General features: G+C 39.7%; 2 protein-coding genes across 4 annotated transcripts in view; one reads left to right on the forward strand and one right to left on the reverse strand.

Moving 5' to 3' along the window:
• The window catches only part of cep89 (centrosomal protein 89), a 61,971-nt gene that overhangs the window by 12,844 nt on the left and 23,741 nt on the right, over positions 1-25,386 (reverse strand). For 2 of the 3 annotated variants that reach the window (XM_020700748.2, XM_011494064.3), the window contains one exon: positions 270-418. The exons of the other annotated variant lie outside the window; for it this stretch is intronic. In XM_020700748.2, coding sequence (XP_020556407.1) covers positions 270-418 — 149 coding nt within the window. The remainder of the gene's footprint in view (positions 1-269; positions 419-25,386) is intronic. 3 annotated transcript variants of the gene reach the window in all.
• Positions 412-25,383, forward strand: LOC105358424 (E3 ubiquitin-protein ligase RNF182-like). The gene is made up of 2 exons (XM_011494076.3): positions 412-565; positions 23,654-25,383. Exons 1-2 carry the CDS (start codon positions 502-504, stop codon positions 24,391-24,393), a joined length of 804 nt encoding a protein of 267 aa, XP_011492378.2. The 5' UTR covers positions 412-501; the 3' UTR covers positions 24,394-25,383.

Genomic DNA, 25,386 nt, shown 5'->3' on the forward strand with positions numbered 1-25,386 from the left:
AAGTTATGTTTAAGAGGAAAACATGTTTGGATGTGAAAACTTTACATGATTTGTGAATAAAAAAGGGGCAAACTCTCCCCCAGCTCTGTCTGATTCCCAGAGCATCCTCACTTGTAGGTGTTTTCTGTAATTGTTTTGTTCCTCCTTCACTCGCACACAGACCGCAACTCCTCCTCCTCCTCCACCCATTATCTCCCCATCCTCCTCGCTCTCCCTGCATGGCTGCTTCTTCCTCTCTGTTCCCTCCCTCCGTCCCCCCCCCCTCCTACCGTTTGGACTGCAGCAGTTTCTCCTCAGCCTCCTGTCTTCCGCTCAGCAGCCTCTGCAGGTGAAGGATCTCCCTCCGGTGCGAGGCTTTCGTCCCCTCCAGTGACTCCTCCAGCTGTGCCAGCCTGGACGCCGCGTGCCTCCGGTACACCTGCACGTGCGCGTTCACACACAAGCGCACGGGGACGAATGAGACAACAAGGAGCGTTGCTATGAGGAGGGAAGTGGATTTAAATGAAGGGCAGCGCAGCAGAGGCGGGTGCGGTGGAGGAGGGGGAGTCACACGCGCCGGGACAAGGTGAGGAGCAACAGCACACGCCGACACGCTCCCCTGCAGATGCTCGGCCGCCGTGACACGCCGGCGTTTGAATGCATGTGGCGGGGAAGGGGGGGGGGGGGTCATCGGCAGACTTCCACAGGCGAGAGAGCAGATGCAGAAGTGCTTCACTCACTCACTCACTCACTCACTCACTCACTCACTCACTCACTCACACACTCACACAAGTGGAGATTCAGTAAAATGAAATGTCAAGAGGAACAGGCGAGACGGAGAGGATGCAGGCGGAGTGCTGTGTGTGTGTGTGTGTGTGCCTGTGCAGTTGGAGACAGAACAACAAGGTGTGAACACGCACAGATGGTGTGTTTGCCGTCCTTCAGTCAGCCGGAGCCTCTGTGTGTGACTTTATCTCCATAAAGCGTAAAGCAAACCGGTTGTTTCGACTCTTTCACTCCTCAAACTCATTTTCACTGAGGGCCACATCAGCACAGTTGTTGTCCTCGAAGGGCCAGATATAACTTATACATGTAACTAAATGTAATGAGAAATAAATGTAACTACTCCTTAATGTTAAATAACTCATTCTTTATTTATAATAACTTTTTAAAGTGACAATTACAGTTGCATAGAAAACATATGTTTGCTTGTTACTTTAGCATAAATCCTTTTACATTTGATTCTGTCAGGTTAGGTTAAATGGACAGTGTTTAAGTTATAATGTATAGTTGCCCAATCCGATATTTCAAGTCAGATTCCCCCTAGATATGAATAAAAATACACACATTTTCATTTTTTATTTTAAGAAATTAAAAACTTTTATGCTCTTGCGTGCCACATAAAAAGACATGGCGTGCCACATTTGACCCGCGGGCCTTGAGTTTGACACATGTTCCTTAATGGATCAGTCAGTTGTTGGCTTCTCTATAGATGGATTGTTCACTGCTACTGCTACAGTAAATAGTTCTTCTTCATTATCATCATTGGTTGAATGCTATAAAGTATTCAACTCATTGTTTTCCTCTTTCTCTTTCTTTATTATAGTATTTTCCGCCATTTTTTTCCGCTTCTACAATTTTTCAGCTATTTTAACCATTCAACTATTCAGATGTCCAGCTCTTTCAGCTTTTTCCAGCTATGACTTTTGGTCCTTCAAATCCTAGAACTTTTCAAGATATTCCAGGATTTCTGCCTCCATTGAAATACATGGGGGATCCTTGGTGCAGAGGCTCGCTGGTTCGATACCCAGCATTTGTGTTTTTCCACAAAAATATATTTTTTGTTTTTGTGCTGTTTTCACTTTATTTATGGTCAACTTTGATCATTTATTTATTTTGTGTGTTTGCCAATCAATAATCTTTAAGTTTCATTTTCCTTCAGCATTTTAGCATTCAACCCTGTAATTTCTTCTGGTAATGCAGCTCCTTCTAGTTTCCTTTAGCTCACTTGACTTTTCCCCCCCCCCCGACGTTATTAAAACTACAGAAGCTAAAAACTGCTTTGTTGAAAGGATCCAGACGTGAGTCACTCATGGGGAGATGATCCCCCCCCCTGTTGCTCAGCGGACTGAAGGCGGAAAGCAACAGGAAGCTGCACAAGTCCTCCAACTACAGACAGAATTCCTGCTCTTCCCAATACCTTTACATGGACCCGCATCCTTTCTGGTTACAGTCAAATGCTTTTAAGTCCCACTCCAATCATATTTTGATCTATTTTAAAAGTGTGAGTTTATAGCCAAAATCAAAGGACCTAATATTATCGGTGCAACAAAAATAGTGAGCAATATTGGAGCTATCCAGACGTACAGTTTTGATCCAGATTCCACCTCAGACGAGGAAAAACGCGGATCTATTTGTCTGCAAGGATGCATTAGAATGGAACAGAGCGGGGAGCTGGTGGCTCCACTCAGTGCATTTTTCTACGTCACAAATACATATTTTTATCTTCTCCTGATTCACAATATTGTGAATAAAGAAATACTAAAAAAAATTGCATTTTTAAGTATACGTTCATCAGAAAAATGCTACAAAAATATGTTTTAAACACCAAAAATCACAATTGTCTTTGGAGTTGATCTTTAAAACGGATGAGCGAACTCAAAAGTCAAAACTGATGCACATTTGCTTATTTTAGTAACCATCCCTTTGGTTTTTTAATGAGAACAAACCAGAAAGAGGAAATCCTTCAAAAAGTCAACGATGTGCTCAGAAATGGAGGATTAAGGGAACCAAAAACAGAAAAGAATCAACTAAGAGCTGGTAAATTATGCCCCCCCCCCCCCCCAAAAAAAAAAAAAAAACCCAAAACAACATAAATGACAAAAGAATTTTCTGAAAACCTAAAGTCCTTTTTCTGTTAAACGACATTAAATTAAATAGATTTTATTAATAGTATAATAAACTTGCTTGGACAATTTAAGGCTAAAAGTCTTGAATTGATCGTTCAGTTTTAAAAAAGGAAAAAAAAAAACAGGTTTGATTACCATGTGATGTTTTCCCCCAAAATGCTTTGTAAACACTTAACTTCAATGTCACATCATTACCTCCAAACACACATTCAATTGACAGCATTTCTGCTCTCTCTGTCATTATCATTTATAATCCTCCTAAATCTATGTTTGAAAACATCAAGGGCCACGTCGGGGGAAAAAATACTCTTATTTTTAGATCAAAAGCAAATGATCTTCAAATGGAAAGATAATAAGGGCTGTTTTCTTGGAATAAGGGATTAACTAGGCTGCTTTCTCCAAGATAATGAGAAAGACATTCATACTTTTATGCAAGTCAAGTGAATTTAGTTTTCCAAAAAAATCTTTTAATAAAAGCTGCGACCAAAAGTAAAGAAAAAAACTTCTTTGTTTCTCTACATCTTCTTGCAGATTTGAGCTGAGTTTGTTTGATTTTACCTCCAAAATAATGAAAATAACAAGTAGGTTTATGTTCTTTTCAAAATAAAAGCATCTCTAGCTTGAAGCCTTCAGGAATGTACCACCATTGATTAAAACATCAGACATGACTTCAGTTGAAGAAACGTGTGGTTCTTATTTTGAGTGAAGAAAAGAAAAGTTCAAATCAGGGTTAAGTGACAAAGTCTACAAATAAAATCAGATTTTTTTCTTCAAACAAACATGGCAAATGACAGAACATTTTTAACAAAATCTTTTATTTTAACATCTCCTCTCAGAGTTGAGCTGAAATCAAATTACAGAGACGCACTGGCAGAGAGAACACAGTGAATTCACAAATGATCGTCCCAAAATGCTCTTATCAATTAGATTTTATCTTGGTCAAATCGATGACGTCACATTCACCATTCAAAAAAAGCAATGGCTCCAAATTTGAAGTTGCAAAACCAAACCAGTTCCCAAGAACCAAAGAAACTCTTCCCTCTATGGGAACAAGATCCTCTTTGCTAGTCGCCATTTTAACGTCTGCGCTTTGTGAGAGTTGGGCACGCTGACTTTACCCCGAAAAATGGAAGAGAGCAGGGTGCTGGGAAAAAAAAATTCAAATGTGCTAAAAAAAATAAAAATAAAAAACTACTGAAAGACCCTCTCCAATCCTCTTTTGATCCATTCTAAAAGAATTTTCAGTGATCTTTTAATTATGATTATGCCATTTTTAGCTATAGGTAGTTCATTAGACTCACTTCTGAGTTGTGCGCGAGGCCAATGACAGGGAGCAACCCCCCCCCCCCCCATTTCCCTTCCCGCCTAGCATATTTTCTACGTCCCTTTTTCAAACTTGCTTTTGTCTGCTCCTATTTTCACAACAAATTGAATAAAGACACACAGAGAAATACCATTTTAAGCTTAATTTTCTTTACATATGTCCTTCTCATTGACTGCATATGAGAACTGGACTGAATGACCAAGAATCCAAAAGCCCATACATTTTTATGGAGAGATAACAGTCGCTCTATTGGTCAGAATAATTATTCTTGCTCTGCTACCTTTTATAATTTATTAAAATTTTCTTGGTAATCCAAATTTTTCTTGATATTTTTTATTTATTGCATGGTATTGAAGTTATAAACTCTTCCACCAGATTCCTCAATTAAAGCACGTAGTGCCCACTAGCCCACCTCAGACATGTTAGGGGTGTAGAATTAGGAACGAGCTCACTCCGGGTTGGTGACAGTTGTTGGACTCGCTCAGTCCAGTTCTCTTTTACAGTCAAAAGTCCATAATCAGAACAACGCCACAAGAAAATGGTTAAAAAAACAAAAAACGTTTTTATCATAGTGGGTTGAAGTGGTGGAGTGGGCTGGGTCTAATCAAATCTAAAAGGTCATGATCCATCAAAAAAAAATTTTTTTTAAAAACTCTTTTCTACGTCTGGATTTCCATTTGCATATTTTTCCTAATTGTGTCACATTTTTATCTTCCATCTGACATTTACATCGTTTGTGGCTGCAAGTCGAGGCTCGTGTGTCCAAACATTTAACATTTCACCAGCTGTGATTTTTCTCTAAAAAGCCTCCAGAGCAGCAGTTAGTCTCACTAATGGTGAGCCATGCTGGTCAGGCTGTTGTGTTTTTTTTTTACAAACCTTATCAGAGCAGCGAGACAAATAAGCATGCAGACGGGGAACAGAACAATCAAAGTCACAAGTGATGTGTTTGATTGATTAAATTCTGACTTGAGTTTTATTATCTTGTGGCCTGAAATCAGCTAGTACATTTGAGTGATGGGAGAAATCCAAAGCCAGTAATGATTCACAGTTTGAATTGATTTTTTTTTCTTTATTCAGGCAGAAAAAACATGAAAATAACAAAAACGTAATTCAAAGTGTGAAGCACAGTGGTGGGAGTTTCATGGTCTGGTTAGCCACATAGATAGGAAACAATTAAATGTATTTTTTCCAAACTTGTGCCCCCAGACAGCATTTTGGGGTCATTGACAGTATACCAGAACTGGACTGAGTTTGTTCCAAACAGGAAGTACCCGCTGGTTCAAGAAGCGAAACCCCCATAGATAGAAATAAACAGCTATTCCTCATTCTATTTATCAGAGTAACCATGTTTGCTCTGATCCATTATTTTCTTAACTTGCTATTAAAGGGCCTATATCACACTTTTGAGTCAACTATATACATGATCACATATTACCTTTAGTACACTAAAGAACAATTTTTAAATGAAATATTAGTTATTTTCTCAAGATTATTTTCCAACCCAGAAGCCAGACAACGATCTCTGAGGCTCCGCCTTTCTTTGTGGCTGCCGCCCATTTTATGACATCAACCCAAAGCCGACCTCAATAGCGCGTCTCGCCCACGAAAACAAAGGGGGGGGGGGTGCCTGCTAGCCTGGGGGCGGTGCTGGCAGAGTAGACTCTTCTAGGAAAGGGGGATGTTCCTCACTTATGTACGAGACAATGTACGAACCCACTCATTTTCATGGATTGGGAGGGGCTGGTCGTGTAGCCCACTTTGAAGTTGTAGGGGTGAGGACGTCTAACAAGCTCACTCCCTATTGGTGAGAGTGGTTGCCATAGAAATGATGATTCAGACTAAGGTCATGTCCGTTCGCCATTTTGTAGATCTGTCCGAATCTACAATTCCAAAACCAAGTGCCCTAAAAATGTCCCACAAGTCTCTGCGAAAAACCAGTGTGCATCGATGCTCACTATATTGGTGAATATAGACCACAATGCATTGCGCCAGAACAAGTTTTGCCAAAAAAATGTATTCAAATGTATTTTTTAAATAAACCATTAACGTTTTCATCTTCAGAACACAGTGGATTCATAAATGATCGTCCCAAAACACTCATATCAATTAGATTTTATCTTGGTGAAAACGACGACGTCATAAAAAAATTTTTTTAAAAAGTGGTGAGCATGTGGTTTCTGAATAACGTTTAAAATCCAAGGCCTCACATAGTCCCGCACTATATAGTGTTTTTGTAGTTAGGGATTAGGGTGGGAATTTGGACCAATCACTGCTTAGTGATGCCATTTGGCTCCAACATGGCGGTGTCTGCATTGCGAAAAAATGGAGCCTGAATTGACTTCAGTTTCCAAACCATTTTCTATGGGTGACATCACACTCCCTCGGTCCAGTTCTCATGTACCGTCGATGGTCGCGCATTGAGAAAAACCTGCGTCTCTGTCACATTTCGGTTGGCGAGCGCAGTCGCATCAAGAAAGACTCAAGAGTCCCAAATGCTTTCCAGGGAATCGGGAGAGGGTCGCCATCATCCCAGCTGAAACTGTGACATTTAGCTTTTACAACAAGTTGTGCTGAGTGCCGCACCCCCCCCCCCCCCCCCCCCCCCCACCACCACCACCACCACCACACATACACACACCACCACCTACTTCCCCCTTTGCAGCTGCAGCCCAGTGACTGTTGACCTTCTCCTCACAGCATCAAAAGCAAAGACCAACACTTTTGGCCATTTGGCTGGAAGCCTATAGAACACACCGTCTGCATTAATCTCTACTCTTTTCTATCATTATGTAACTTCAGTTGTTAAAGACTGCAGAATGTCTGCAAAGCTAACATCTCAATCTCGAACAAGAAACTGAAAAACAAATCTTTAAAATACATTTTCAAAACGTGACAAAAGCAGCTGAGAGCAAGAGAAACACAAACCAAATGATTGTTGACAGCTCTGGCGTGAAGTTTGACAAAAGCTGGGTGCTGTAGCTGCAGCGTGCGAGGAGCACGATTCATTACCAGCAGGTCTGGTGATTCTCTGACATGAAGAAGGCATGTTCAGCTCCAGCACTGCTGCTGTCAGACATCAGAGAGGCTGCTGCCTAAAATGCAGACTATGTTGATTATAGTTTCTGTGCGACTCTGAAAGGCTTGAGCTTTGCATTTTCTATGACATTTTTTATATTCAGATTTTTTTTTTAAAGAATAATCTCAGTTTTATATTTGCGAGAGCTGTTAGAAGGTGAGTATAATCAAGAAGTGTGGTCTTTCCACAAGTTTAGGCTCAAAAAAGGACAGAATGAATTCGGATCGGAGCCAATTTAGTCCGGGAAACTGACAGGAAACCTAATGTCTCTCAACACAAACGTAACTCAGAGAGCTGCAGACTTCAGTTCTAACACGAACAGAAAATGGAAATCCAGAGCTGTGCAGGAGGACAAACATAGGAGTGTGTGCAGACCTGTGGAACACCCCGACAAGAGGAACCTCCACCATGTCAAAGATAAAAATAAACGACAGAAAAGGACAAAAGATAGATGAGTTTACAGTCTCCTGATGGGGACAAAAAGGACACGAGGAACCAGTCAATCCAGTGGTAAAAGTCTCAGAAGGCAAAGAGTGGAATTTCCTCAGATCATCTTGACAAACTGACCCGACTGACCCCAGCAGGTCTGCTGTATGTTTTTATAGGCAAAGTACAAATAGACAAAACGTTTGTTTTCAGATAGAATCAAATTTTTAAGGACTAATGTAGGACCCTGCGATGGACTGGCAAACCATCCAAGGTTGACCAACAGTGGCTGGGATGGACTCCAACAACCCCCAAACGGGATCATGCAGGTTAAAACAATGAATGAGTTGCTGAAATATATATATATTTTTTTCAGTTTGCGATTGGATTGTTTGAGGGACCGTTCTGTTTCTGCTCAGCAGTAGGGGCCACCAGAGGTTACTGTTCTCTGTTCCTGTAGTTTGGTAGGGAAGATGGTAAAGTACTGCAGTTTCTGGTGGGATTAAAAAAAAAGTATGTTTGCAATCCTTATTTTGCAGTTCACCTTTCACTGTTTTGCAGATGTTTTTTTTTTAGCTCCATGTTCTGCATCCTGATTGGCTGCGCTGATAGACATTGTCAATCAATCTCCTCTGTGTCATGTCTCATATTTGTTTGAATATTTTAAGACAGGGACAGCGAATACTAATGTGACGTTTAAAAATGCAAAGATACAAGATTCTATAGCCTTTTAGGCCCATTTCCAACTTTAGTCCTTATAAAAAGGTTGATGGTCCCTAATCAAAAAGACGATTTCAATCAACAAAGAAAGGAAAACAGAGAGCAGATCACAGCAGATTGAGAAACACAGACGGGGTTAATCAAAATTAATAGATAAATAGAATAGGTGGAATAGAAAAAAACCAAATCTACATACATTTTTATGGCTTTGTTATCATTCTATGATATTGGACTTAATTTCTAAGATTTGAACTTTGAGATTTTAATAAGAGAGAAAAGTGTGAAAATGTTCATGTCGGTCTGAAAAAAGTGTATAAAGTGTGTAGTGAGGATTTTTGTAGCCTTTTTTGTGTATTTTGACAGATACATCATTTACTTTAGAAAAGAAACATGAGTAAAAGAAATTAAATGACCTAATCGAATGGCCACAACATTTGTGTACCTTTATTTGCCCGCAATAGTTTCTCAGTGAGATTTTCAGTCTTTGTGCAGAATTGTTAGAATTTCTGCCCCATTGGAGGTTTTTCCAGGATGAACGATGGTTTCAAGTCATGAAACAGCATCTTGGTCATATTTCTAAAAACATATCCGATCTGTTTGGAGGGGGACAAAACCCAACTGATGGAGGACGTCCTTCTTTAAGGTTGTTTGGTAGAACTTGGAATTCAAGGCCCCGACAGTTTTACAAACTGTAAACAATCCGGGCTTGAAAGTTCCAAATCAGCACCAGACCATCACACTACCACCACCGCTGCCATGATGTGCCTTTTATTAGTGATTCATTGCAATTGTAATGCGACGCACACTTTCCACAGAAAAAAATATATATGTTCTTTCTCCTTTTTATACTGAATATCTTTACGGGTGGATAATCTGGATGTTTCTGTCAAATGTGAGATGACTTTTGCTTCTGCTCAACAGAGTCTTTGTCCTTGAGCTCTCCTGTTTTGTGTCTCACTGTGGTTCTCTGGAGTCTGACAGTCCTAGAAATGTCTTTTTAACTGGTTTAGACTGACACGTGCCTTTATTTCCTCATCTGTTCTTGGATTTTTTTATGTGGCAGCGTGGTGTCTTTCTGATTGAAATCTTTCAGGGCGCTTTTATTTTGACAGGCAAGTGATTCCTCAGTTGAAAAGCTCTGAAAGCAGGCAGATCAGAGGATGTTGACCTCAGCGGTTAAATGTGGTTATAAATCCTTTATTATTTAGCCAAGAAGGAATCGCACGTCACACAGGACCGCGCAGCCTTTTCTCTTTAATAAATAGATCAAACAGAAACTGTATTTTGTATTTATTCCTATTTTTGTGATATTGAATATCGACAAAAGGGTTAGAAGGGCCTAAAAAACTTGTTCACAGCATCAACTGAACTTTAATTTCCTCTTTTTTTTCCTAAATCTTTGCTCTAAATCCCAACAAAAGTATGGTTTTTCAGCCAGTTTGCGGGTGCTCTCTTCCTTTTCTTAACATAATTTGTGCTGCGAGCAGCAACTTCCTTCGTCTTTGAAAGCAGAGCAAAGCTGCAGCTGAAGTTGGAGGCTGCAGTGTAAACATCTTCCTCTCTCCTCTAGCCTGTCAGCTCGCTGCTGCTGCTGCTGCTGAATTTACCAAGCTTGCAAGCTCAGCAGCAACATCTTGTCCCTTAACCGCAATTCATTTACCAAATCAAATTCTTCTTAAATTCTCTGCAGCAATAATTGTGCGCAACAGGCTGTGAACATTAGTGGGTCGATAGAGAATGGGTTTTTTTCCGGTTTAACGGCCACATCAGACCCAGAACAGGAATTAAGCAGCAGGAAAAACGGTTTCATCCTCTGCAGACAGGCGGAGAAGGTGATATTGGTGTAGTAGGTCATTTCCAGTAATAGACTATGAATGACTCCAGTCCCATTTGTGCTGTTATCAGAGGCTGGTACCGCTTTTGTCTGCTTGTATTGGTTGGTTTAATGTGACAACACGTTCTGCATCTCCCAAAGGATGCGAGTTGATTTCAGAGACCAACTTCAAGGTGAACCAAAAAAATAAACCTAGGAAGCAGAGTTTGATTACAAAATAGACTGTTTTTAACCCCTTACGCAGATGACCTTTTGGTGTATATTTCTGACCCTGTCCCAACTGTTCCCCACATCATTGATGTCCTACAGAAGTTTGGGGCTATATCTGGATATAAATTAAACTTCAGTAAAAGTCAGTGTTTTCCTCTCAACAACTTAGCGCTTCAATTAAAAGACACTGCCTTACCTTTTCAGCTATCCAGAAACGGTTTTAAGTACTTGGGAATTAATATCATAAGAAACTTGCAAAGTCTGTATCAAGAAAATTTCCTTGCCTTACTGGAGAAGATTAAGACAGACCTGAAGAACTGGGAAGTTCTTAACCTGTCTCTTGCAGGGAAAGTAAACAGTATAATAATGAATATACTTCCCAGATTCCTTTACCTGTTCCAGTGCACCCCCCTCTACATCCCTAAATCTTTCTTTAAATCAGTCGACAAAAGCTTTTCTTCATTCATCTGGAGCGGCAAGAACCCAAGGGTCTGTTTAAAATTATTACAAAGACCTAAACATCAAGGTGGCTTAGGCCTACCAAACCTGTGCCACTACTACTGGGCCTCTAATATTCAAAAAATTATGCATTGGCTCCAGGCTTCTGATATTAACTGGTGTCGACTCGAAGCCTCCTCCTGTAAAACAACAACTCTGACAGCCCTTACTGGATCTAGTCTTCCCTGTGTCATTTCACACTATATTACACACAATCCAATCGTTACAAATACCTTTAAAATTATATTTCAATTCAGACAGACGTACGGACTCACTCAAGTGCTTACCACTAGTCCTATACGCAAAAATCACCTTTTTCTCCCTGGTCAGACAGACTTCGCATTCACAATTTGGGAAAAGAAAGGTATTATCAACTTTAAGGACAGCGTAGCTCTTCGGAAAATAAGAGGTAGCTGGGAGGATGAGCTTGTTTTTAACCCCTTGATGCAGGCTGATGCAAAAGACGCATCAAACCCGTCTGCTTCAGCATTGATTTTAAGATTCTCCTAGTTTTTTAAACGTTTCTTTTTCATCAGATCTCCTCAGTCCTGACAAATCCTCTAGGCCTCTTAGATCCTCAGGTTCTGTTCTCTTATCTAAACCCACTATGGGAGCAAGCCTCTTTTCAGTACATCAGTGGAAAAACCTACCTGAGGATCTGACAATCTCTGCATCTGTTGGGATTTTTAAATGCATCTTTTTAACTTAGCATTCAGATCATTTTTTTACTTTATGATTTATCATTAGCCAAAACGTTTCCTACCATCTTGTGTTCCTCTCCTCTGACTGTTGTTGTTTTTAGTCTATTGTGCTTTAAGACTTCTTTTTGTTTAGCCTTAGTCACTACTTCCCCTTTCGGGTAGACATGCAGGCAGTCCGCAGGAAATATGGAGGTTGTAGACCGGGTCGGTGAGCCCGAAGAGTGAAAATGTTCACGCTCATTTTTTCTGTGGGCATGCTTTGGACAGGTCGTAGCAAACACTGAAACTCCTGAACTCTGTGCACTATGCAGTTAGTGCTGTTCAATAGATAAGTGCATTTTCCTTTCAAGCCTGGCTGCTAGAAATGAGGAAATTAGACAACGAGAGTGTAGTTTGTGTGGCACCTGTCGCCTGCACACCCGTGGGTGCAGCACTTGTGCACGGTCAGTAAGGGACCAGTACCGACCATGCCAACGACTAGCGCAGCATAAGGGCGCCGGGCTACAGCATTCCCGTACGGCATAAGTGGATGTAACTTCCTTAAAAAAAACTTTACGATACACGGACCACACACACAATAATCCATTTTTATGACGTCCCTTGAGGTGGTTGTACGAGCATCAAAGGGACTGCATTTACAGCCGCTCTTCTCTACGACTGTCCTTGGCCCGGACAAGTCCAAAAACCATCAGCACCCGTACAGGTCACAGTATGGGTGCATGTGACTAAGACTATGTTTATGTCTTTTATGTCAAGCCCCTTCTGTTTTAAGCATGTTGATGAGATGTGCTGCTGTATAAATCAATTTATTAATTGATTAAAAACCGCTTCTGTTCCAAACTTAATTTAGCAAATACTTGAAAGCAACTTCAGGGTTAAGAGAAAAAAATACTTGATTTAAAACCTAAAATGACATTTAACCTTTTTTAAGGAATACATATTTATTGCATCTGCCTGAGCTTCACTTCCAGAATCTTAACATTGCTTTCCCAAAAACAAGGTTGCCTTGTCCTTTGTCTGAACGCCGTCCTCCAGAAAGCATAAATCACCCAACAACAGGCGCGTCCATGCAGAACAAAAGTTCTGAATGTCACACAAATGCATTTGTTTCACCCATTTTCAGACAAATTGAGGAGCAAAAAACCTCCCCCGGGAGTTCTTCATTACTCATCTTGTGAACTGGAGAACACACTTGAGGTTTTAAAAACAAGGTTCATTGTAGGAATCATCAGGATTCCTGCTTAAATCTGCAGAGCGGTAAGCCTCAGAGTGGAAAAAGGTCAAACAGCCTGTGTGCTGTCCGGGTCTCATTAACAGCTTGGTGTGTCCATGAGTTTCACCAGAAGCTAGAAGACCCTTAAAATGCAGACAGAATCCTGTGTCGCTGTTTAAACAACAGCATGACTGACAGCAACCTCTCTATTCCTGTAGAACGGCGTCTTCATCACAGCAGCTTCAAAAGAGTCAATACTTCTATTTGTTTTAGCCGGGAGCTGCAGGCCGTCCAATGGGTTAGTTGCATCACAAATGTGACGTTTTGATCTAGAAATGACCGATGTTTCAAACATCAACAATGACTCACTAAACATGCAGAACTGTGAGAACTGTGCGGCATCTTTAGAGACCGAAGGGGAGAAAAAAAGTGATGAGCTTCAGGTAAAAGTAGGAGAGTTTATAGCAGGTCAATGCGTCCTTGAAATTCTTTCCGCAGAGAAGTTCAGGTTTTCAGAACCGCTGGGACGCCAAACAACTAAATCAATACTCCGATGACTTAAACGAAGGTGAATTGAGATTTCTATGACATTCAGTAGATTTTGCCCCTTCATTAAAATAGGTCACATTCTGACAAACGTTATTTAAATAAAACATGGACACTAAAATATGTTTTTATATAGTAGATAAATATTTTTCAATCATATTAAGGCAAGGGTTTTAATTTAACATGTTAAACATTTGGTGTTTGAATTTATAAAAGGGTAAAAATAATGAAGTAATAGTAACTTTTAGAGAATTCCTACTTTTTTTAAAGCATTTGGTTATTTGAATTCACAAATGTTTTCATGAGAGGCTGAACTCAAGTCTTTTAAATAAGACTGTTTCTAATGTTTCATTAGATGTTTCATTAGAGCCAGTTTAGCTCGTGCTGGTTTGCGGCGCCTTCCGTCCGTGAAACCCGGGTTCGACTCCGGGCTGCTCCCTGTTCCCTTCTCTACCTCTGCCGGTTCCAAGCCCGGTTTGAGAAGGTTGCGTCAGGAAGGGCATCCGGCGTAAAACATTGCCAAATTTACCATGCGACTTGTTCGCTGTGGCGACCCCTGATGGGAGAAGCCGAAAGTGGAAGTCTAATGTTTCATTAAAACAACCTGAAAAAGGTTCTTGTAAAAGTGGTTTAATAATTAAACTTATGAGGTTTAAAGAAGTAAAAGTAGGAAAGCATTTTTAAAAATATTTAAAAGAACATTTAAGTCTTAATTTTTTTTTATAAATTCCCATTGATTTGTTGGCATTCTTTTTAGCTTCTTTAATTTTTTTACTCTTCTTAATATATTCTTTTTTTCACACAATATTTTTTCGTTATTTGTTTTATTTTGAAAGTCTAATGAATCACTCTCCCTTGTTTCCTGCCATTTGTCATCAACCCACAGTGAAAGGTTTTTGAGAGCTTTGTGACGGGGTGGAAATCAGTCAAATTGTTGACGAAAAATACAAAAAATGAAAATCGGACAGTTTTAGGATTTTGGTCAGTAGTTTGGCTGTCCTAACTCCAAAGTGATTGTATATAATAATGTCCACCAAAGCCATTTTCAGGTCTTCATTTGGCTGTGTGTTAATGCAGCTCAGCGCTCTTTGGGTTTACTGTCTTTAGTTATGGAGGCGGTGCTCAGCTCCTGTCTTCCTGTCTACGTTTCCTTCTAACTTTAGTTAAAACAGGATCTGTTTTTGGCTTTGTGTTTTCAAGAGATCCTGCCGCTGCAGAATTTTTTCCTGAAGTTTTTTTTATTACCTTTAGGAATATTTACAATGGGAATATTGTTTCCTTTTTATTAAAATAATCGGAATGATTCCTAATCCATGGATTATTTGTGTATCAAAGATCATAATCAAATCAAACTTTATTTATGAAGCACTTTTCATATAAAAGTATAACACAAAGTGCTTTACATTAAAACAAAATAAATAATATAAAAACAAGCAGGAAAATTCAAATAAACAAGCACAAAAATAAAAAAATTTAAAAATGGGGGCCCCCTCCCCGTACCTACACAACCCCCACCCCCCACACACACACCCACTTCTTTCACACCTCCCACCCCCCTAACTGATGGGGAAAGACAATGAGAAATTGTCTGAGCACAAAAACAAGATGTTGGAAACGCTGTTAATTGGAACTTCCCTCTCTGTGAACAGCCGCATAACCAGCCAAATGCAGCATCACAGGCGGGGACCGCTCCACCACAGCTACGCGGTGATGCAGGTTCCCATCCAGAGCCGCAGTGGCTGAACAGCATCCAACCCAGAGGGAGAGGTCCCAACTGAGGAAGCACCGGAAATAAAAATGAAAATGAAAAAGTAAACATTTTGATAAAAGCAATAAGCAATAAAACATTGAAATAAGGTAAATTAAAATTAAAATACCACATTAAAAATCTAGTGTAAGTTCATAAAACAAGATAAAATGGATAAATAAATCAAAATAAATAAATAAAGGCAGTAAAAAATTAGCTGAAAGCCAGGTTAAACAGATGGGTCTTTAGCCTTTTCCTTAAAACTTCAACGCTCTCTGCGGCTCTCAGGTCCTCAGGTACTCAGACTGTTCCAAATGCGGGGGCCACAGTGCCGAAAAGATACTTCTCCGTATGTTTTGGTTTTTACAGTCGGAATGGTTAACAGACTAGTGCCAGAGGATCTCAGGGTCCGTGAAGGTTCATACCTAACTAAAACATCGGATAAATAAGAAGGCGCGAGGCCGTTAAGATCACAAAACCACAAAAAAACGTTTGCCACAAAGTTATTTCAAACAGTTGTTCAAAATTTATATCAGTCCAGATTACTGGGAACTTGCAAAAATGTGTTTTACTCTGATCATATTTTGATCAATTGGTGGTCTTTTCATGACGATTAAGCCGTTTTAAGCTAAACTCAAACACCCTGTGGGATTTTCTAGGACATAGTTTCTGCAAAGCGGCAGGAGTTCATTAAAAATTCACCTCAGAGTTGTGGACGGGAACCTTGCCTTCCCCATTCCTGAGAGCTCACAGCAAGGACGTTGTGCCCCCCCCAGCGTATTTTCTACGTCCCAAATAAACTCCATTTCAAACGTCAATTTTTCATCTGCACCTGATTCTCAACATTAGAATAAATAAAACACTCAACACAACTGCAATTTTGAACTTAATTGTCTTGTCGTATGACCTCCATCATCAGAAAAATGTGAAATTAACATTTCAAAAAAAGGCAAAAACACCATTTTAAACCAAATATCTTTAGTTTGGTAACCTAACCTTAAATGCAAATAATTAAATCCTATTTTTATTGTAAAAAAAGGCCAAATATTAAGGAAAAGTGGTTGCAAGAATGTAAGTGGAAATGCAAAATATGAATATAATAAAAACCCAATGATGCACAACATTATAGCATGCAGTAAATCTGCTTTTTCACATTTTGAAACACTTCTAAATAGCGGACCTTTAAACCATTAAAAATGAGTCTGGGGGCTGACAAAGGCAGAACAAGCTTAACCTTTTGGATCAATTTAGAGAAGACACACGGAGCCGACGCTCTAACAGCAAAGTTCAACGCCGTCATTAACGGTCCTCACAGAGAGAGAACAGCGGCGCTCTCAAACTGCCAAAGCCTTTCTCACACTGAAAACGCCGCGTTTATGATCACGTCAGTCGGTTAAAAACATGGCAGTCAGTCAAACTGATCGATCAGAGGCTTCACCTCAGCCCAACACAGTAAATGCGGGTCAATCTGCTAAATGCTGCCAGAATCTGTCAGGAGCATTGACCCGTTTGATTCTGTTCGTGACGATGAACCGCAGGAATCGCTTAAATCTTGCAGATTAAAACAGTGTTTACCTCAAGACGCATAACTGTGACTGGCTCTGATGTGGGAAACAGGAGCTTCGGCGTGATATTTTTCGATGGAAGAGACTTCAATGTTGGAATGAAAAAGACACGGACACGTCTTCTCGACAGACGAACCTGAACGTAAGTGTGTCTTCCAAAACCTTGACTATAAAATCTGTTCAATTCTGGAAGATGTCGCTGGAAAACAGAGTTCCCCCAAAATCCACAGCACTAGTATACACCCGGTTTGATGTTTACCAGGGATGTGCTATATGAAGAAAACTCGCCATTTGTGATATTTTTCATCAATATTGCGATGACGAGATGACATGAACAAATAGCAAAACAACCAAAAAAATCATTTACATCTCACTGCAACAGTTTAATTGAAATAAGAGTACCTTAAATGCCCCTGAAAATGACCCTCATCTACATAGGAGGCGAGCATCTAACATAAAAGGGCTCCATCCCATTGGTCAAATGCAGAAATGCACATTTAAAGTAGCCATTTATCCGAATATTTGCTGATTTTTGCGATGCGCCTTTGCACAGCTCGGACGGTTGTGAAGGTCGTCCAACGATCGAAGGGCCGCCGGTTTGATCAATACCTTCTCCTCTGCAGAACAACTTCCATTAAATCAAACATCACCTCACATGAGAAGTGGAATGCCCCATGGGTCGTTTTGTATTTTAAAAAGATTTTTGAGGGAATATTCATTTATTCTTATTTTACCCCCCCAAAAAAAAAGAAGTTTTTATGATGATAAGATTTTCATAGAAAAACAAAGAAAAGTGTGTTACATTAAAATAACCCGACATTTTGACAAAATTGGATTTAAGTTGTACTTATTCACAAAGAAAACAACACAAAACCCGTGAAAGTAGATATCTGATAACTAGCATTAGCTGTGGCTCTCTTTGTTTGTCTATTTCTTTTGCTTTTTAAAGAATAAAATACTTGACAAACAGCCGACTTTTGGTAGTTTGATGAGAACTACCATCTTGGACCACAGTTTTGGCCTCCAGGTCAAATTCAAATTCACATTACTGATATTTTGTTTTGACATTTTCTTCTTCCTTTGTGAATTTATTCTTTGATTTAAAGTCAGCGTTATCCTTGACTGAATTTTTCCCCCACCTGTCGTGTTTGTGTTAAAAGCTCCGCCCCCTTTTTTTTTTTTTTTTTTTTTTTTTTTTTTTAGGATTTGAAGGCCCAGTGGAGAGGAAATAAATGACAAGTGGATTTTCAAATCAGTCCAGAGGAAGGAGCTGCTATTTCATCTAAAAGGGAGTGCCATGTCTCAAACAGGTTTCATCAATTGTAAATGGGTTTTATTGCATCTACTGTTTAAGGAGTGAAAGTCACAAAAGGGTTATTTTTAGAACTAAGTTCATAGAACAGAGTGCTAACCCATACATTGAAAAAATGAAGTGATAAATTGTCGATGTAAATGTTGTGTGATAGGATGAGATTTGATTAAAACAACTGTTTATTCTATAGCATTATCTCACATATATTTCTTCTTTAAACAAAAGATTCATTCAAAACTAAAACTTTGTATTTTCTCCCATTTATCTCATCTTTTGCAGTTTCATTCCTGCTTTTCTTATTCTTGTTATCTTTGTTTTTGTGGATCTAATTTCTGGAGAAATCCTTGAATAATTGAATGAACTCAAAAATGTTTTCTTATTTTTGCAAACCTGCAGTGGCTGTCCATGATTTCCAAATGTAAACCGTCTGTCTTTTCACTTTTTTGAGCATTTCAATTACTTTAACTTTTACTTCCTATGGGTTTTTTGTAATCTATTTTTACTTCTTAAACTTTTCTGTACACATTCTGTGTGCAGAATTTGTTGTTTTTTTTAAATTAAAGAATCAAATGTTTTGAGTGCTTAAAGAAATTCTGAAAGTCTGTTATTTGTATTTAAACTGATGTTAATGAAAAACTTCGGAGGCAACATCTTCCTGAAAGAGCTTCAGTTCTTCCTCCGTGCTCAGTCACAGGACCATGACCTTTATCTTTTAATCTATTTTACATCTTTATTAATGATTGCTTTATTTTTTTTTCCCTGTGTCCCTTTGACTGAGGCTGATCCTCTTTGCGACACTTCCCTGTCATCTTTTGAAGAGATTTTGACTGCAGACCTGTTGCTGAAATATTCAACAGTCAGCAAGTCACTGAGAGGCCTGCTGGGCATTTGCCAAAGCAACACCCACCTATCTGATATATATTTGATGATGGAGGGCTTTAATTTTCAAGGATGGATGTGAAATGGGAGGCAGGAGGAGCTCTTTCTGCTGCTTCTGCTTCTGAAAAACACAATTTCTCATCTTTTTTAATTCAAGTTATGATTGACTATTAAAGGAAAGAAAAACACAGAAGAGAAAGTGACGCTAGAAATCCATTTACACACTTTCTGGTAGCAATAAACAAAGTGCAAAAATATGTGAAAAAGGTTTATAAATTTCCTAAGAGTCAAGAAGCTGCAATTTTTGTTTTTTCTAAAATTTGATTTTAGAACAATTTTGATGCAGATTTCCCCTCCAGGAGTTAGAGTTGACAGAACACTTTTAGTTACTATTTATTTACTGATTTTGGTTATTTATTGAAAAATATTAAAGCTTGTTTTTCTTGTTCATAAACATGTTTTTCTTCTCCTTTTTTTAAATATTGGCTTAAATTCAAATATATAAAAAAAACACACACACACGATTGGATGACAAAAAGTTACTCTGAGCACAAAAACATTCTAAAAAATATACAATATTATTGTAAAACATAACTTTTTTAGACTTAAAGCTCCTATAAACAACAGCAAAGATGAAAAATAATTATCCCTAGTACGTTTTTAATCACCAACCACCATTTCCCAGAATGGCTTCATCCGTAGCCACTCCCACGCGTCAGGAGCTCGCCCGCTCGCCCTCCACGGCCTGAAGAAGACACCGACGTGTCCTTTGATAGATGATGATGAGCGCTGGTGCCGTGGCAGAAATGAAATGTTTCTGCTGGAAATCAATGCTTTGTTTCTCAACTTATCGCGTTTTATGTTTATTCACATAATTAGGATTTAATGGAAACAGTGTCACAGCAAAATTGTGTTTTCTCGACATTTCAAGAATTTCAATCAAGTTTTGTGCATACGTTTAATGGAAACGCAGCTATTGTCTATAGGAGAATGTTATAAACAGCTTCTTTGGTAAAATTTGTAAAATGCAAAATATGAAGAGACAGAATGTGTCGCGCACTGAGCACCTTAGTGTCAGTTAAGCCTTAAACGTTTCTGTTGAATGAGAATATTGCTGACCTGATTCTCAGTTTTTGCCTCTGAGAGCTGGAGCGGCTGGTCACAGATGTGAAAGCGGGTCCATCACCAGCAGAGTAATGACTATTAGACAGACGCAAATGGAAGGCGCCGCCGCCAAAACAGCGACTGTTTTTATACCACTTTACAAAACCTGCTGAAGAAATTACCTTAAGTAATGGATGGTAGAACTCTGGTTGTGGGAAGTGGAAAAATAAATGAACCTTATATTTGTGCAAACATTCATTACCTCCAACAAAACGGTTACTGAGAATCAAGTGTTTATCATCTACTGACACAGGAATACTGGGAGGAGAAGCCTGGAGGGAACTGAGCTTTCATGTGAAGGATTCTTTGATGTTCACCATCTTCCTAAAAACGTCGGCAAACCCATCCAAACCCCCACAGACAGCAACAAATATAGTTCACAGCCTTCACCACACAGAGAACATTTCCCATCATGTTTTGAACTTGAACAAATCAAACTTCAAACTTATGTGTTGACGGATTTTCAGGTGAATGGAGGCTCAGCCTGCAAACCAACAAAATTACTTTTTCAAACAAAAGATGAATGTGAAGATTAGAGAAGGGTCACTGTTGCTTTAGAAAGAAATACAAATCACTTTATGAGCAAAACTTCAGAAAAAATTCATTGTTGCATCTAAAGTCAAACAAAAAATTACTGCTATGATAACATTTCATTTATGATTCCACCTTTATCACAATATTTCAAAAGTTAAGAAGGTATTTCAGCATCAGCTAGTAGTAAGATTAGCTAAAAGCCAGGTTAAAAAGGTGCTGCTGAATGGCTTAATGGAAGGTCTTTTAGCTTCAGGACCGATAACTACAATTTCAGTTTTTTCCTGGTTGAGCTGCATAAAATTCTTTGCTATCCATGATTTCACATCTAACATACAGTTTAAAAAAGGCTTCTACTGGCCTTGTATCATCAGGAGACATAGCTATGTACAGCTGGGTATCATCAGCATAGCTATGGAAGCTGTTTTAGATTAAACAATGATGCGTGGTACCAATTCTAACAGACTTGTTCACTAAATCTGTAGCTGTAATTGTTCTTTTTGATGGTTTTGATTTCTTGTTATGAATTGTCATTTGTGCCTGATAGTAAATTTACTGTTAATATGTATTTCTTGCCTTTTAAGTATTTGTATTCCAATGGCAGACTGTTGGTGCTGGTCTAGAACGGCTCAAATGTCTTGAAGTGGAGTCATAGCAACTGGACTCAGTTGCTGGCAATCAGTCATTCAAGTGGCTTCATCAGTCAAATTCAAATTCATGCAAATTCATTCCCAACTCATGCAATAAATGAAATGAAATAAGTCCCTCATAACAAAATAAACAAAAACAAACACAAGTAAAAGAAAAATGACAAGAAAATAAAATCAGTTGTCAGTCTAAAATAAATTATATTGGATTCTATTAAAGACACTTTGATAAGAATGGCGGTACAGTGATTTAGCCGTAGCTTCAGCTCTGTTTTCGGAAAAGTCCCGCCCCTTTAACTGTCTCCAACAATCAGTCTTGGAGGCGTAATCACATGTCATCAGTCTGACCAATCAGAAGTGGTTAAAGTCTTCACTTCCTTGTTCTGATTCTGCTCATAAAGTCGCTCAGTTCTAACAAAATACCAGCTAAAGCTCGTCTTTAATGGTGTAGCTTTCCGCAGGATCCGGTGTCAGACCGTGGAACAAGTGAACAAAACAATGAACCTCAGAGACGCTAGTCTGTCTGCCATCTGCGGCAGTTTTCGCACAACATCTCCCATGATGCATAGGGACAAAGTGACAGCGTCTTAGCGTAAAATGAGTCTAGTTAAATGTATTGAAACCACAACGAACACTCATCAAACAGTTTTTAAATTTTCTTGATGAAATCAAAGGTCAACAGTTTAGTTCTCCTTCAAGGTTTGTGTTTATTAACAGCCAAACATCCCAGAGTTTGGTCCAAGTCATCTTTCTAACTGAAACACTTTTCTAATAACGTCTGGATTATTTTATATGTTAAACTTAAGAAGAAGTAATAACAACATTGAAGAGACAGGATTAAGGTGAAGTGGCCAACAGACACAATTAAAGTAAATTAAAACAATGTAATCATCTAAAAAAAAAAAAACGTTTTTGTTAACGTTTTCAAAGACTTTATCTTTGATCAAGACGAGAACAACTAATAAACTTCAACATGTTCACTTTTTGTGTAACTACAGAAAAAACAAAAATAATGTTAGTCTTTTTGTGTAAAATTTATCAAACATCTTCTGATCATATAATTGCTTGCCACAGGATTTCTGTCAAGGATAAAGTGTGCCTTGGCTCAAAAAAAGGTTGAAAAACACTGATCTAGTGAATTCCACCGCTTTATGAGCATGTGAGGCAAATAAAAAGACATCCAGTCACAAGCTGGCTTCTACTGGGTCAGGTCAAATAATTAGAACCACAGTGAGGGATGCGTGTTGTGTTCACTAAACATATGATAACCCTGTTTTTACAGCACTCCAACAATGCCTCAATCAATTAATAGGACACGCGTATTTTAACCTCAAAGAACAAAAACGACCAAACAAGCCAAAATGCCAGGTTTTATCAAAGACATTTTGTTTTTGCCAGTCAAAAATAAAGAGTATTTGTGATTTCATTTCTTTTTTTTGATTTCATTTTCATTTACTATTTTTATTAACTAATACATGTCCACACTGTACCCATTTAAGTAAAAGAATGGGACTGGATTGTATCACCTCAAAGTTAGTTGAATCTTTTATGTATCGATTTGTGGGTCATGCGCATCGAATTGTGAGAGGAAAAAATACACACCTGTACCAAATAGTGATGATTGACAGTATCCAAGAAGGAAAAAGTCAATGCTTCTTATTTGCGTGTCAATGCTTGTCAATGCTTCTTTGTATCGTGTGTTCAAATGACTGAAGTTCAAACAATCTGGTATAAAATCATGAATCATCCTGAGCTCAAACTGCCATCATCTTCAAGACACATTTGTGAACTCACTTTATCACCATGTACTGAATGAAACTTGCCTAAAATTCAGGCGTTCACTCTGATTTCTGAAAACACGCTTAAAATAAATAGATCAGTTGAAATTCAGTTTGGTCAGACTCACAAAAGTCTAATGCTTAAACTAAATGAAAGACTTTATATAGTCCAGGAAAAACGCAATAAACAAGCTAGATCCTAAAGCCTTTAGCTCAGCGCTAACTTCATAAACAGCCACTTCAATGCCGTACTCGACACAAAAACACAGAAACACTGAAGGAGCAGCTCTCCCCATATTCTTCCCCAAAAAAAAAAAAAAATCAATACCACTGGCTTTTGCTTTGCCACAAAGGGCACTGGGATGACACCCTGTTCCAACTCCCAACCCATAAATCATTCATCACCTGCAGGTACACAGACTCTGAGCTGTCATGAAAGCAGAGCACTGACCTTTCCCTGCTCAGCAGAGAAACATGAGGAACATCCTCCAGCTCCGTCTGACTCTCATCTCTAGAAGTTACATGTGATACCGGCTGAAAGACTGCTGGTTCAATGTCTGACTCGCTTTTTGCCTCTGTGTGCTTCCCCAGAACATGACTTGAAGATGATTGGTCCTCAGTTGGAGGAGGTGGGGGACAAAGACTGTCCATCTCCTGAGGAACTGGAGTGTAAGATCTGCTACCAGCGCTACAATGCACACAACAGGAAGCCCAAAATCCTGGACTGCCTGCATCGGGTCTGTGCCCGCTGCCTCCTGAAGATCCTGGATGTGGCAGACGGCGGGGGCAGCATTCCCTGCCCCTTCTGCAGACACCAGACTGAGATCTCAGAGTACCAGGTGTCGGCCCTGCCCGATGATGTCAACATAATGTCCCACCTGGAGAAGTCCAGCAGCTCAGACCAGAACAGGGAGGTCCTCCTGACTCCACAAAGTTTCTCCTCCTCCAGTCCGTCTCGTGACTCCTCCAACTGCCTGGTCATCACCATAATGGAGGTGCAGAGGGACTCGGGGCACTCCCCTAGCCAAAACGGTAGCTCCGATATCTACGCTGAGCAGAGTTTGGACTCTGTTTCCATTGGATCCAATGGACCTGCTGATCACGACGCCCTGACCAAGCTCTGCAACCACGTGCCGCGAATCCTGGTCTGGCTGCTGGGCTTCCTATACTTTGGTTCACTGCCTCTAGGAATCTACCTACTGGTGATCCAGAGAGTGACTCTGGGCATTGTGTGCGTGAGCCTGGTGCCGTCCAGCCTAACGGTCTGCCTGGTGTACGGTTTCTGCCAGTGCCTGTGTCAGGGCATGTGCGACTGCTCCTCCAGGGGTTGACCGGCGCCAACCGGCTGTTCCTGTGACACGGACCAAGCCGCTGCAGAAAACAGGCTGACGGTTTGAGAAGAGATAAACCGTGATTTCCTCCACGGCACATTTAGAGTCCTGGCGGCGAGCCGTCCTCATGCAAAATGAAGGAGCAGCGAGAGCGGTGTGCTTTCTGTCTTTTTTTTTTTTTTACAGCCTCTGCAGCATCTGTGGCACCAGCTTGGCCGGGAAGTGACAGAGGCCTCCACGGCATCTCTGCAATACTGTGATGTGTGACTTTTGTCGTGTGTCTTGACTATAACCTGGTCCATCGTAGTCTTTGAGCAAAGACTCTTAGAATTTCACCAAAGCAAAGAGCTGACAAGTTACGTTACCACCCTTCCTGACCTCTCAAAAAAACCTCATCCACTCATTTTTTAATCTGCAATTTGGCAAAAAAATGTTTCTGTAACAAACTGATCTGACGTCCATACAGAAAATAATCACTGTTCGTTAAAGACCTAATCCGATAAATAGTGGTGTTTTTAACATGTTTGTGGCATTTTTCTCATGATAGAGAACAGATATGAACTGGAATTTGGCCAAAACCTTGAATCTGCCACAGCAGGCGGAGAAGGGGCAATTGTTGTTTTGTCGTTTTACAGGCAATTCACTGTAAGTGTGAGAAAACCAGCAGCCTTGCAGCTCAGGTTGTTATGAGACACTTTTCGTTCAGTTTCCTTCGGGGTTGAACTTCTGTCTCAAAAGCTGCATTTCGTACAGCTTCTGCAGAGCTTTAGTCCTGAGAAACGTGTCTTTAGGACATTGTGTGACAGCACAATGAACTGGGTCTTAGCTTTATCTGCTTAATGTCGGATAAACTGAGCAGATTTCTATCATTTAGTGCTCTCAAGAGTCAAAGCCATTGACTGTATATTAGAGCTGGACCCCCCCTGGCGTTCCAAACAAGAAGTAGCTGCTGCATCCAAAAGCCAAAATCCCATAAGCTAATATAGAGAAATA

Source organism: Oryzias latipes, chromosome 3 (assembly GCF_002234675.1).
Source record: "Oryzias latipes chromosome 3, ASM223467v1".
NCBI classification, from domain to species: Eukaryota; Metazoa; Chordata; class Actinopteri; order Beloniformes; family Adrianichthyidae; genus Oryzias; species Oryzias latipes.

Excerpts from the sequence above, each read along its gene's own strand:
- LOC105358424 (XM_011494076.3), top strand. The coding sequence starts at position 502 with ATGAAGGGCAGCGCAGCAGAGGCGGGTGCGGTGGAGGAGGGGGAGTCA. Across the intron at positions 566-23,653 it reads GTCACACGCGCCGGGACAAG|AACATGACTTGAAGATGATT; the intron begins GTGAGGAGCAAC and ends GTGCTTCCCCAG.